Below are 14,219 nucleotides of genomic sequence, written 5' to 3'. Positions count from 1 at the left end.
AGAGTCAAGGATTGGAATGACCTAGCAGATCACCGGTCCAGACAACACTAGAAGGGAACATTACAGTCGGCACTCGGCTGGAGGAATTATAAGGAATGGTGGGTGCATCAGGAAGCAGCTCTAGTAGTTCAGTAGGTGGCTCTCTTTTCTCTGAATTCATTCTGGACAAATGCCTGAACATTGAGGGAATGGCCTAGAGGTGCAGACTGTGTCAGCTTTCCAATGAAAATAACAAATGATTTGATGATCTGCAATCATTTAAAATCTCATAGCACTTTCTGTAGATAGTTTAAAGATGACTGGCTAGACATCACTTGGATGGGCATGACTCATTCCAGGGCTGAACATAGCCCACAAGCCAGAACACAGTTTGTCCTTATCCATGTCAGCTGGCCAAATTGTTGCACTGGAGCCATGTTTTAAACGATTTATAAACGGGTTCAGCAAACTGTTCTTGGGACCCAGGGAGGACAGGGCCTTATATCACATTTGGCCCGATGAAACACGTTAAATATATTGTACCCTGTATGGATGTGGAATAAACTGAAAGTTATAGCTTGTTCCAGAAAGCGTTTAAATCTCAGGGGCATTGTTAACCATAGGTCCAATTGTGTCTCTAAATAGGCAAGAGCGATCTGTACAGGTGTACAAGTTTTAGCACTTTTCTGCTCCCTTGAGGCAGCTCTTTTAGGCCCTCGGACTAATAAAATACTGATTTGCTGTTCACTCCACACTTTTCTATTTGTGAAAACCTATAATTTTAATATAACCTGAACAAGACATTGCTTACTGCTCAATGTGGGTCCTATCTTAGGAGTAACTGGGCTCTCTGGGGAACAGATCAGAACAGACTTGGGCTTTTTGGGGAACAGCTCATCTGCTGGTGTAAATCAGAACAGCTCCAGTGAAATCAATGGAACTATGCCAAGTTACATCAGCTGAGGATCTGGCTCTAAATGTCAACAGGAGCTGAAGGTATTCAGCTCTTTCCTGGCTCAGGCTCTGTATGTATTGATTGCATTGTATAGTAAAGTATATTTTTATTTCAATTTATTTTGCACTGAAGATCTCTTTATAGATGCATAATGGGCATTTTGGACACACTAAATCACATTGGCATATTCAATTTTTATTTATTTTTGTTTTTTTAAAGTGTTCCAGGATACTGTGTACAAAGCTGGTACTATAAATTAAATGATTGCTTGATTAACCAACAAAGAAACAGTTCTGTACTCCCCACAACACATTACAATTATCCAGATGCATAAATGGTGTTGAAATTATTTCAGTTGCTAACAGTAAAAAATAAGATTAAAGTACTGCTTGCATCTGGACAATAAACTGTCAGGGTATAGTAATGTACCAAAAGCATACAGTAGAGAGACAAAGAAAGCACGAGTTTGCTTTTTCATTTGTATAAATGATGTTCTTATTTCACTCTTTTTCTGGCTAAATGGCAATCAAATATTTATATTTATTTCATAATTCAACTAATAATACACTAGTCACATTTCCAGCAAGTTAGGAATTAATCAGATCTTACACTTCCTGAAAACCAAAGTGAAAAACAGCTAATATTTTTCCCATTAGATTGTTCAATTAAATATTGATCCTGCTCTCTATTTACATTGCCATTGATCACTGCTTTTCTAACTTGTCCATCTTCAGTTTAGAGAGTGATTTAATTCTAATTTTATTACCATGTAATTTAAATGCACATAATTGCTGTAATTATGGACATTTAGGGAAACAGCTCTCCCAAGGCAGAAAATCTTTTTAAGTTTACTGGCAAACCTACTTTTGCTGACAGAAGAATAGGTTACTACCTACTAGTGGATGGGGACTATATAAGACTGACTTTTTTTTTTTTACAATCAATTTCTGTAGTTTTAAAGGGACTCCACCCATTTTTGCCCAGTTTTACATCCCTGCAATCCCATTGACTTCAGCGTCAGGGTAAAACCTAGCCCATTTACTTAAAGAAGAACAAGAATGTGTGTACTAATATATATATAAATTTTCAATTACCTGACGGTATTTCAGTGCTGTTATCTCCATCTAGTCCCCCATTCTGCCATCATCCATAGAATCAGCAGTGCCTTCTTCAGACAAAATACTTACATAGCACAGCACTACTCAGTGTGAGAAATAGTGGCAGAATTGGTCCCTCATGGAATAGTGCTTGCAGTTCAGTGAGAGCGGACATTTCCATACTTCACTGGACATGATCCCATTCAGGGAAGTAAGGGCCTGATCCAAATAGAAAGACTCCCATTGACTCCAGTGGGTTTTAGTTGGGCTTTAAATTGGGCACAGAAAATACATCTTGCCATGGGGAACAACTGGCTAAACAACTGTTAAACACACATCCCCTCTCTTTCTCAATTTGTGTTTATCTGCGGCTTGCTCGTCACTCTGCAATCTGCCATGAATAAAGGGCTGTGCACAACTGGACTGCCCCAGGAGCAAACCAGGCAGGGAGTTATCACTCACTCACGTTTATCTCCCAGACTCTCCTTTTGTTACACCAGCAGCATACTACTTTTCATATGCTAGCTGTGCATCGAATTATGGGGTGCCTTATGCCGCCTTGCTCCCTTCCCCCCATAAGGGAAGATGGCTCTTATTTTTTAATCACTAGATCTTGCCTTATAACAGCTTTGAGTGTCCCTCTAATTCCTCATATACCCCAAAGATGAGGCAAGACAAGTTCTAGTATTAAAGGAAATCAGCAGCTGTGTACCCATTCACTGGAATGGCAAGGTGCATTTCCCAAATCCTAACCTACACTATCAGAATGACAAGATGGCAGCTCATACTTTTCTTTATTAGAGTTATGATACCTTTTAACTTTTTTTTTTTAACTGATTAACTTTTCTTTGTATTCAGATGGCTCCAGACTGAGCCTGAATCTATGCACAGCTGAAGGAGGGCACTCTGGGGTGACAATGGCAGACCAGGTGGGCTGGGGCATCTGCACAGAGGGGAGTGAGGGAGGTGGCTGGGGAATATTAAAAAAAAACAACAAGGAAGTGTACTGTTTCTCTGTTTATACTATGAGCTCTTCAAGGCAGGCACCGTGTCTTTCTATGTGTTTTTACGGCTTCTAGCACAATGATCTTATTTGTGGCCTCTATGTACTCTTGTAATACACATCATCATCATCATCCTGATGTTTCGTTCAGTGCTGAAATCTAATCAAGTGCTGAAGATTATGCAGTCTGGGCAAAACACAAATTAATGGGGTTCAAATAATCTTTGAATTTTGCACTTGTAATCTGTAAACTGCAGATGGGACCAAAAGAGAGGCTACTAATAAGCACCTGATCGCAGGCCAAAATCAGGTGGGTAGGCCTCAGTGTTATAGTTGGAACCCATAATTGCATGTGCATAGTTTGAACCAACAATAGACTGTGAGCACACAATGAAATGGTTGCTGTTAGATATTTGATCCTTAACATTTAAAGAGAGGAAGAAAGGAAACAAGCTAAGCTAGCAGGAAAGCAGTAGCACAATGTACAGTAGACACAAGAATTCTGTTCCATTTCTTTTCCCTCAATGTAGTAGCCTAGTTCTTTCATCTCAACAAATATCAAGGGCCCATTTTATTCCAATGGTAGAGGCCTTGGTTACAGCTTCAGTGCCTACAGAAAACATGAGATCATCACAATGATTTTACTTTCAGAACTGAACCTCAAAAAGTTCATTCATTCTATTATTTCAGTTATATCTGCAGGCTCGTTATAGCAGGAGACTGCATGTATATCAAGTAACGTGGGAGGAAAATGCAGCCTTTCCTAGTTTATGTTTAGCAAAGTTTATGTTTAGCAGGAGCCACAGGATTGTTCATAAGTTAATAAGTATCAATCTATTAGATGACGGTCATTTGTTTGTGACATTTATAATAGGCAGGAACCCTTTATTAGTATGCTGGCTTTCACTAGATTTATCATTATTATGTAAGATGGTTTCGTCTAGGCTTGAGTCCTGCAAGAAGAATCACTAGGCTGGCTCTCTGAGCTCACACAGAGCCCCACTGACTTCATGGTCTGTGTGAATGCCTGGGTCTGCCGGAGTGATTCTCCTCACAGGACCAGGACCTAGTTTCAAAAACTAGGCAGAAGACATTTCCTAATCATGACCATTGCAGAATACTCTAATTCTGAGTGGTGAATACAATTTTTATCTTGAAAACCATCTGATGAGAAAGGGTAAGCAGAATGTTCAGCATAACCTGCTGGCTATTTGCACTTTGATTTTTAAAAATCTCTCTTAAGTATCATTCAATTTCTGAATTAAAGAAGATTTAAATTTGTGTGTGAATTTTAGTACTCTGGAAAGGGGTCACACTGATCACCATGGAGAGAGACACCCTATCACCTGAACGGGCATGGCCTGGGCAGGGGCAGCAGCAGCAGCAGCTTCCCCATATGGTATCCCCCAGGGCCCTCAAGCTTGACCTGGAGGGGCCAGCTCTTCAGCGAGATGATACTACTTGTCTTTTGTCAACTCGTGTCGGACCTTTAACATTATAGCACAGCTTATTTTGGCATGTGGTTGCCTTTGAAAAACATATTGCCAGATTCTCAGCTGGTGTACGTTTATGTAGCTCCACTGACTTCAATTGAATTATGCTGATTTACACAGCTACGGATCTGGCTCTTAGTGTGGGGAAAAAAAAAAAAAAAAAATCAGATTTTCCACTTAACCAAAGCTGATTTTTATGATGATGTTTTCTTTTGTGCCTTTTGCCTCTTTTGTTTTACTTAAAATTTCCATCTGTAATCCCTTATTGGATGCAGGAAGACAGCAGTGGAAAAGCAAGCTCTCACTCCATTAATTGAACCAAGCAGCAAAAGACTGACAGATGTTTCTGCTTTTTAGGATAATCAGAATTTCACGGGCGCTGTCTCCCAGCCCCACTCTGTTTCTGGAGCATGTATTAATGCAAGTGAAATACAAAAGCCTGAGACAGTGACTCAAGAACAAAGGACTGAGCTGTCCAGCAGAGCTGTATGACTAATAGATGAGGGGCCAGGTTCACTCTACCCAAACCACAGCCATTAGAATGTGAACGTTAATGATTTGGATTCTGTTCTGGAAATTAACCTGAACAAGTAGCCCTAGGCTACCCAGGGAAATAATTCCCGATCATCTTGTATTTTTTCTTTGCTCTACTGTGCCAGTGAATCTCATTTCAAAATTTCACTGCTGATATATATTTCACAGGGTTGGGTTTTTTTTGTTTTTTTGTTTTTTTTAACTGCACTATGGCACTGGCACTGCGGTACCTAATACATTATGTAAGAAGAATTGCATCAGCTCACTTACCCAGTGCAGTGGCCCAATGCAGACCTTAGCAGCCAGAAGAGGAACCATGGGATCTGCAGGACGCAACTTAGCACACTCTCTGAGCACTGACACAGCATATGCCGACTGGAGGGCATAGAAAAAACAGGAGTCTAATTAGACAATGCAATTCAGTGAAATGCACAAAACAGTTACACTAATCAGCAAAAATTCATGCATCCGCAACAAGTGAGTTGCTTTGCCTTCGTCCCCCAGCAAGAATCATAGTTTTCAAAATGCCAAACAGCCAGACCCTGCAGCAAAAGGTGCAAGAGAACCATTTTCCCAGTAAGTCCTATTTTCCCAAGAAGTCAAAACACAGGCTTATACTAATTCTATTCTTCATCTCCCCCTGGAGCCCTGCAGTAATTCAAAGTGACTACAGAGACACCTTCTAGAGACCCTGAAAGGAACTTGGGGAGCCTCTCCTTCAGCTAATTAAATTAAGACAAACAATCTTGCAGAGGTTTGGGCATCTAAATCAGTCTCTGTCTGGTGGATTTTGTTTTTGTTCAAGTTCAGTAGCAAACAGTAATACCACCAGGGGCCCACAGACTACAGAGTTGACTTGACAAATGCAGCACAATGCACTATTCAGCAGATGCCCAGAGAGGGAAGGCTGGATATGGTCACTATGCCCGGTAAAAGAATCTGAACTTTAATACAGGTGGTATGAGTAGCATGTGTTAGCTCTCACAGTCTCCCTGGGATTAGATTACAATTAATGAATTACATTTAATAAATTTAGCACTTGCATAGCACTTTTCATCTTTAAAGCGCTTTACAAACATTAACTAATCTTCAGAACATGCCTTGAAGTTGGCACACCCATGGCCACCTAGAAATCTCACAGAAATATGGGGACAAAATCCAAAATCTCCTGTTCCAAAAGCACGTCCTTACCACTCAGTCTAAAATTTAGAGTCTCTATTAGCAGTCTGGGGCTTATGATACACAATTGTGCAGTTCTCATTCCAACAACCTAAAAGCAGTAGTACAACAACAGTAATGTAATACTACCAATAGCCTCATTTTACAGATGAAGGAAGAGAAAGAGGTTAAGGGAATTGTCTAAGGCCAGAAGAGTCAGGTCAGAGCTGGAATTAGAACTAATACATCCCAGACTCCCAGTCCTAGGGCAGTACCCAAAATGGCTGGTGGGTTTACAAGAGTTAACAGCTCTAGACATTGTTTTACTTTTGTTTGTATTTGTGGTTTTTAGGAAAGAGTCTTGGAATTACAAAGGCACCTTCTTTCTCTCTCACATGGCTCTGGCCATGGTGTTTGATACATGGGCTCTCTTTACCCTTCTTGAGTTACAAGTTTTGACATGGTTCACGAAAAGATCATGACCTGGCATATTCCAAGCCCCTCCTTCTGCCTGTATTCCAGCCACAGCTCTATTACAAGGCAATACACATCTTACCCTAGGGAGCATCAACAGAGGGACACTCCCAACTCCTAGTACCTCAACATGTGAAAGTTTATTCTCAAGACTGGGTTTGCAAAGGGCTGCATTGTCCACCTTTATTTACAAGGATTACAAATTAATTAAACATGGGCGGGGGAATCTCAACTCTGGTCAAACAGAGCTCAGATGCAGTGGAAACAGATCCAGTCTGCTTTTAACTGCATTTGAGTAATCAAGAAAGTGAAGTTCTATGTTTGCTGGCAACTGTCTTTTGGGTCAGAAATAAGAAGGTTGGTGAGATGTCTAAGCTATGAGTCACACACAAGTCCAGGGAGGTTATGAGCATCGTCCCTTTTTTTTATGGTCAGATGGGTAGGGATCCCATGGGGAAAAGCTGAACCCACTGGCTTAATGTGAATTTTCACCCATCAAAAATATACATACAATACTTTAGCGGATCAGCGTCATACTTTTCAACTTTGGGTTGTATTAATTGTAACCACCTTGGCACGTAGGGGTTTTGTGTAATGTGGAGCAAACAGGTGCATCTCTCAGCACATCATTTTTTTGTGCTCAAGTCCAACATCTGCAAGAATCCACTTGCCTAGAAAGTTTTCCCCATCCCAATTCATTAGATGCAAACTATTCCCTGTCCAAATATATAAAAGGATCTCTGTCTACTTTTGACAAGGATACTACTCTCACAGCTTCTGTGAAGTCACGTGCAGTGATGGTGAAGAAGTCTGGTAATAGATTGCTTTAAATACAATAGTTTTGACAGGGCCCACGCTCATCATTTTGTGGCGCTTCAAAGGTACAGAAAGTTTCAATTGGTAGAAGCAAGGCAATACACTATGATAAGGACGTGGGGGGCCAGGGGAAACCAGTCAGTTTTCTTTCTCCGATTAAAGTTGTCATGGTTCTGAATCCAACAAAAGACTTCTAATTTAAATGAAAATTCTTCTCCAACTGTTAAATCCAACCCCAATATGGCAAAAAAACCTATTTTCTAATTATGTAATGAAGGTATGGCACCTTTTCAACTATTCTCTGATGGACTTCACATGAACAACCTGAAGAGTGATTTACAGTTATAGTTCCTTGATTATTTTCCCAAGAGAGTCTAAAGAGAATTCTTTTATCAGTTACAATGGATTCATAGACTCATAGATATTAAGATCATAAGGGACCATTATGATCATCTAGTCTGACCTCCTGCATAATGCAGGCCACAGAATCTCACCCACCCACTCCTGCAATAAACCTCTCACCCATGTCTGAGCTATTGAAGTCCTCAGTGGTTTATAGACTTCAAGGTACAGAGAATCCTCCAGCAAGTGACCCGTGCCCCATGCTACAGAGGATTCCTTCAGTTCCATGCAACTAAACTGATGGTGCTGCCTAAAAGTCTGTTCTTTGGCTGACTTTTGTCTTTTTACACCTCAATCTGTTCCTAACCTCTCCTCTTCCCCAGCAAAACAATGAAACAAATATTTGAGAGGCAAAAATAAATTCACTAAATGTTTAGAGGATAATGAAACCATGAAAGGTAATCAGCAGGGGTTTCTAAAGTGCAAATACTGCCAAGCAAACTTTTTTGCCCTCTTGGGTAGAATTATACCACTAACAGATTAAGGGAATGCAGCAGACTTAACATTCCAAATTCAGCACAGCGTTTGCTCTCCTCTCGCCCAGGTACCAGGAAGCTCTTCTTTGGTACTTTTTATATTCCAGCTATGGTAGGAAAGGTTTCTCAAAAAGGTAGGTTTTGCAGCATGCTCTAAAAGTGCTCATACTTTGGTTTAGACTAAATCCCACTGGTAGTTGGTTCCGCAGCAGTCCCCCTCAATTGAAAATGTTTTATCACCTTGGGGCTTGTAAGCTGTCTTGCCCCAGAGTAGCACAGCTGTCTTGGTGGGTCATGCATCAAAACGCATTCACTAACGTGGCTGGGTCTTGACCTGTTGATAATGGTTTTGAAATTCAGAACCAAGCTCTTGAATTGGCAATGGAAGCAGACAGAGAGCCTATGATGGGTGCAGAGTATAGCTTATGGAAATCTGTCCTATTGAAGGGGTGAGCTGACACATTTTCCACAAACAAGAGCCTCTGCATTGCTTTCACCTTCAACCTGGCCCAGATACAGTGAGTTACAGTAATCCAGCTTGGAGGTGATAAGTGCATGGGTCTCTGTGGCTGGATCCTTGTCTGGGAGGACTGGAAAGTCTCCCAGCCAGCTGGAAGTAGATGATGTCATTGTTCACTACTGAAAATAATAATGCACAGCTCTTATATAGCACTTTTCACCAGTAGATCTCAAAGCACTTTACAAAGGGAGATAAGTATCATTATCCCTATTTTACAAAGAGGGAAACTGAAGTACAGCACAGAAAAACAATACTACATGTCCATCCAGTGTTAGCGATCAGTCAAGCAGGATGCTGAGACTTCACACTACTTTCATTAAAGGGAGGGCAGTTCAGTGGCCCAGCTAGCTCTTCAAAAGTGTTTCCCCCTCCTGATTGGTACAATTCCGGTCTTGTCCACCCTGGATGGAGAACAACCCTGAAATGGCAGGGAAATGGACTAGTTCAGTCATTCTCAAGCTTTTCCATAGCAGGATCTCACTTTCCATGGGACCCCCAATCCATCTAGCTGGGATTCAGCTGGACCCATTCCCATTTAGCAACACATGAAGGGCATGGTGGTTGAAACTCCTGATGTCCATTCATGACATCCCTTGGGGTCATGAACCAGAGGAGGAGAATCCCCAGATTACTTGAACTCCTCAAGTCTTTCCATCTAATTTGTATGAGTCTGTGAATCCCAAGTGTGCACATCACTACATTAGCTTTTGGCTCTTAACTAACTAGATGCAGGGGCAAGAGAAGAGGGGAAAAATCAGTCATAGGTTAAGAAATTACAGGCTGTGACACTGTATGGAATATGTGGGACACTTTGTGATATTATTGATACCAGTATTACAAAAATTGCAAGGAATCTGACCAGATATGCTATGTGACGTATCTGGAAAAATGTTTTAATTTGTCAAGTATGATAATCTTGTTTATATGTTTGTATCATCTTTGTATTGTAAATTATAAGTATGTACAGTATATCTGTATTTCCAAACTTGTGCTGTGTTTCTGGGTGACACCCCAGATAGATTGGTATCAGCAGTGGGCCTGCTTCATAGCCCATCAAGGATCAGCAAGCCATGTAGGAGCCATGTAGGAGCATGCTTATGAACAGAACTCTAAAGCCTTTCAATGACATGTGCTGTAAAGCTTGTGTTTGGGGACACCGGAAGTACAAGCCACATGGCAAAAGAAGATAAAAGTCTGTTGCATCATCTCCATTTTGTCTTCAATCCTGCTTCTTGTCTTCAATCCTGCTTCCTACCTCTGTAGCTTTGTAGAAACAAACTGAAGCTCTGAACAAAAGGACAATGACCCATGCAAGCTGTGAATATGTTCCAGAGGTACTTTCAAGCCAGCAAACTCACCAATATTGCTAAGAACCCGATATATGGACTTTGAAGTCTTTGTACGTATGTGACTGCTTTGCCATTTAACAACTGTCTTCTTGTACTTTCTTTTTTCTTTATAATAAACCATTAGTTTTAGTTACTAAAGGATTGGCTGGAAACGTGGTATTTTGGGTAAGATCCAACCTCATATTGACCTGGCAATGTGGCTGGCCCTTTGGGTTCAGAAGAATATTTTTTATAGCGATCACAGTTTTAAAATAATTTCTCACTATACTGGACTTAAGTGCTGATTGGAAGCCAGAGAACTGGAATGCAAGAAGGGGGCTGTGTGATTCCTTCTCCGCCCCCCCCTTTTATTTTTTTTTGCTTCTTGATAACCAGCATGGGGATCAGAAGCAGAGTTTGTGACTGGTTGGGGAGTTTAATTTCACTGTTACTCCCAAGACTGGTGGGTATCTGCTCTCCTTTTTGCAGCCTGCCCCGACCTTGGCATTTCCAGTGAGGGCTGCCCAAGGCACACTGGGTCACACAGGCAATCAGCTTCAACATTCATCATTAAAATAATTGCCAAACCTCTCTACCCCCTTTCTGTGATTAGTTTTTAACATAAATATGCTCTCACTAATGATGAGCAAATATCTTCATGTATACTGCCATCAGAAAAATGTCTATGTCTGAATTTAGGAATGGTTTCTTGCTATTATCTATATCTATATCTCTATATCTCTCTCCACCTGTCCCTCTCAAACACATACACATATCCTCTGTTTCATTTTCAGGAATATTTGGAAATTTCCATTTGCTTACTGTCTTAAACACTCACTCACACAAATCTCTCGTCCTGTGCCCCCTTACCCCAAACAGAAGAAACCAAACTATTGAATGTCCCCTAGATGGCTGACCTTTGTAACAGGATCTTTAACCAATGAATGTTCAATATTTTAACTTTCATTCCCCAGTGATGCTATTTAAGGAGCCATCTGAGGCATTTGCTGTTCCCAAGGCTCCTGACTGCAATGCAAAGACAAACGTCCTTTTTTTAATGCTGGTTACCTAGCAACCAGTTTAAGCTTTTGCAAGGACACCAGCAGAAGGAGTATCACAAAATTCATCTGCTCTTGCTGCAGAATTATGTATCAGATATATTTATATCTTTCTTTCTAACCTTCTAGAAGGCTTTATCTCGGTATTATAGGCATGTCTGAGTCAAATGTAAAGCTCTTGATAAAGATGTTTGCTTTTATTGCAAAGTGTTCCTGTTTTTGGTTGGAACATGGATGGAAAAAGCTTAAAATGTAAAGGCATCATATTAACTACTCATTATTTGGCTGTGGATATTACAGATCAACAAACCCATATATTCCTCCCTGGATCACAGTGAGCAGCTCATCTCTGTATAAAACTGACTTCAAGGGAAGCAACTGAAATCAAAACTAAATGCTGACAGTGCAACACTGAGCAGCCCCATGCTACAAGCAAACATTAACCAATGCTTAGCCAGCAGTGGATACAGAACCCATGGCTCTGGAAACAGTGAGCTTCCCTTCCCCAAGCAGAACTGCTGAGTGCCTGAGATGCTGACAAGAATGTAACAATTATTATTTGTATAGCACCAACACCCCCTGAAAGCATTATGTTGCTCATAACATTTCAGGTGTCAGAGCATGGCTTCCTCCTCCTCCCTCTGTTACCCATGCATAATGGCAGGAAGGCTAAGAGCTGTTTTTCTGAAGTGCCCTGTCTGTGGTTTAAGCCCCTCTTGCCATTATGCACAGCTTACACAGCAATGTCCCTAGCACCTGCCAAGGTAGGGGGAGCAGGAATGATGTAACTGCTCCCAAACTCATGCAATCGCTGCCCTTGCTGCAAGTGCTACGACAGCTGTCTGCTCTAAATGTGTAGTAGCATACTGGGTGCTCCATAAACTTGGAGGCAAGCACTGTGGGTGCCCTATGGGCTCTAATGTTTGGTAGGTCAAACACACACTCGGGTAAGTGCCTCCAACATCCCATGCCTCCGAAGGTAACTTCTCCCTCACTGTCCTTTCAACTGCCATGGGCCTTCCCCATCCTCACAACCTATCTCCCATCCTCCAGTGCAAGGGTGAGAAGAGCAGCAAATTCACACTTCAGCAGATACATCACATTGCCCTCTACTGGCCTAAGAGTGCTCAGCCCTTCCACCACATTCTTCCCCGCCTCAAATACATTTCAAAACCAATAATGGAGCTTTGGTTTTTCTCAACTTTTTTTCAACAAAAACATTTTTTTTAAAAAAAAAAATAATTAAATAATGCTCCCATGCACTGTATAAAGAGAATGCCTTGCCATCTGCCTGACACAGGAGACCATCACTACATTAAAGTAAGTTTAATTAACTATCCGGGCACCCAGTGCTTTTTATAAGGGTGGTTTTTATTACTGTTTAAAGCTAAAGAAAGAAATAATTCTGTAGCTGTCCCTAAATAGCTACATTTCCGATTCAGATAGGGAAACCTACCCATTGGCATGAAGGCCAAAACCATGCGTCCTGAGAGAAGGACTGTGAGAAGACGGTGCACAATAATGTCGAATACTGCCCAAAGCAGATGAGTGTGTTAAGCAGGCACCTTTACCATTTCATCTCTACAGAGAAGAGGTCGTCACATTTTTGGGGCATAAGAGATTCGTTAAAGGAATGGTTCGGCCCTATGATGTGTTGAGCATCCTCCACTGAAGGAATTCAGGACCCAGAGCATCTTGTAGGACTGGAGCCTAGAAAGGCAGGAATATGAGAGGGGAACATGTAACAGACAGCTAGTCTGCAGCCAATGCAATGCGTGCAGCTGCTAGAGGCCCCAATTCACATCCCTTGTGCTTGTAATAAATCACATAGGCACCCAAGTTTGACAACTTTGGCCCAACAGAAGTGCCCTGGTTTGCAGAGGCGTCAGACATGAGTAACTTGCACCAACTCCAGTGGATGATGCTTGGCTGGGGAGGGGTCAAAAAGAGAAGTGGACTACCCAAACTGCCAAACCGGGTCTATGCAAACCTCTTTGACACCTCCGCCAAAACCGGCCCTTCTTCCCTCACTCTGCTTCCCTGACAGAGGTCCCCGTTTTGCACTTTGTAAATCTTGTCATGCTAAATTAACCATGTTCAGCCTAATAACCCATGCTGTGCCCTGGCAGTTCAGAAAACCTGTTAAGCTGGCTTATTGGGTTTTCTGAAGGTTCCCTCAGGCAACATAGGGCTGATGTAGTGGCTACCACACCACTTCCCACTCTCAGACATCCCCCATCCCTGGTGTAAAGGGCATGACTGGGGAGCCACCACATCCAGCCAATCTCTGGCTGCCATATCAGCACATTGTGCGATGTTAACATCAGGTGCATCTTAGAGCAACTCCAAGTTGTGCCTTAGGACTAACCTGGCACCCAGCATCTCCAAGATTGGGGAGGGGTTTCTATAAAATTGATTCAAAGACACCTTCATTTCTGTCCAGAGCTTCATTAGGTGCAAAAAGGTCCTTCCCAGTGACCTGGCATTATAGCAACAGATGCACTCAGACAGATAGATAGAAAGGGGTAACTTAAAACTTTGAATACACAAGCTTGGAAGTTTCACACTGTATTTCTCACAATCAAATCAAAGGTAATTCTTTTGTTTGGAAAACACATCTCATTGCACACTTGTACTACGATGGCTAAAAATACCTTTCTAGAAATCACACATCAGTGTTCAGAGAAGCACAGCAAAGTGAAATCACTGTTATTCTATTACTTCCTTTGTTTAAATTCAGCTGTACAATAAAAAGGTTGTTTCTTTGCATAATCTCATTCACCATTTAAAGAAAAGAAAAACCAGCTACCTACCTTTCGTAACTGTTGTTCTTCAAGATGTGTTGCTCATGTCCATTCCATGCTAGGTGTGTGTATACCCATGTGCATGGCTGCTGGAGATTTTTCCCTTAGTGGTATCCATAAGG

General features: G+C 41.5%; 1 protein-coding gene across 8 annotated transcripts in view; it reads right to left on the bottom strand.

The window, feature by feature from the left end:
• The window catches only part of TTC7A (tetratricopeptide repeat domain 7A), a 268,350-nt gene that overhangs the window by 167,157 nt on the left and 86,974 nt on the right, over positions 1–14,219 (bottom strand). For 7 of the 8 annotated variants that reach the window (XM_038395347.2, XM_038395349.2, XM_043511897.1 and 4 more), the window contains one exon: positions 5,332–5,436. The exons of the other annotated variant lie outside the window; for it this stretch is intronic. In XM_038395347.2, the coding sequence (XP_038251275.1) occupies positions 5,332–5,436 (105 nt within the window). The remainder of the gene's footprint in view (positions 1–5,331; positions 5,437–14,219) is intronic. 8 annotated transcript variants of the gene reach the window in all.

The sequence above is a fragment of the Dermochelys coriacea genome, chromosome 3 (genome assembly GCF_009764565.3).
Source record: "Dermochelys coriacea isolate rDerCor1 chromosome 3, rDerCor1.pri.v4, whole genome shotgun sequence".
NCBI classification, from domain to species: domain Eukaryota; kingdom Metazoa; phylum Chordata; order Testudines; family Dermochelyidae; genus Dermochelys; species Dermochelys coriacea.
This window is presented reverse-complemented; position numbering and strand designations above follow the sequence as displayed.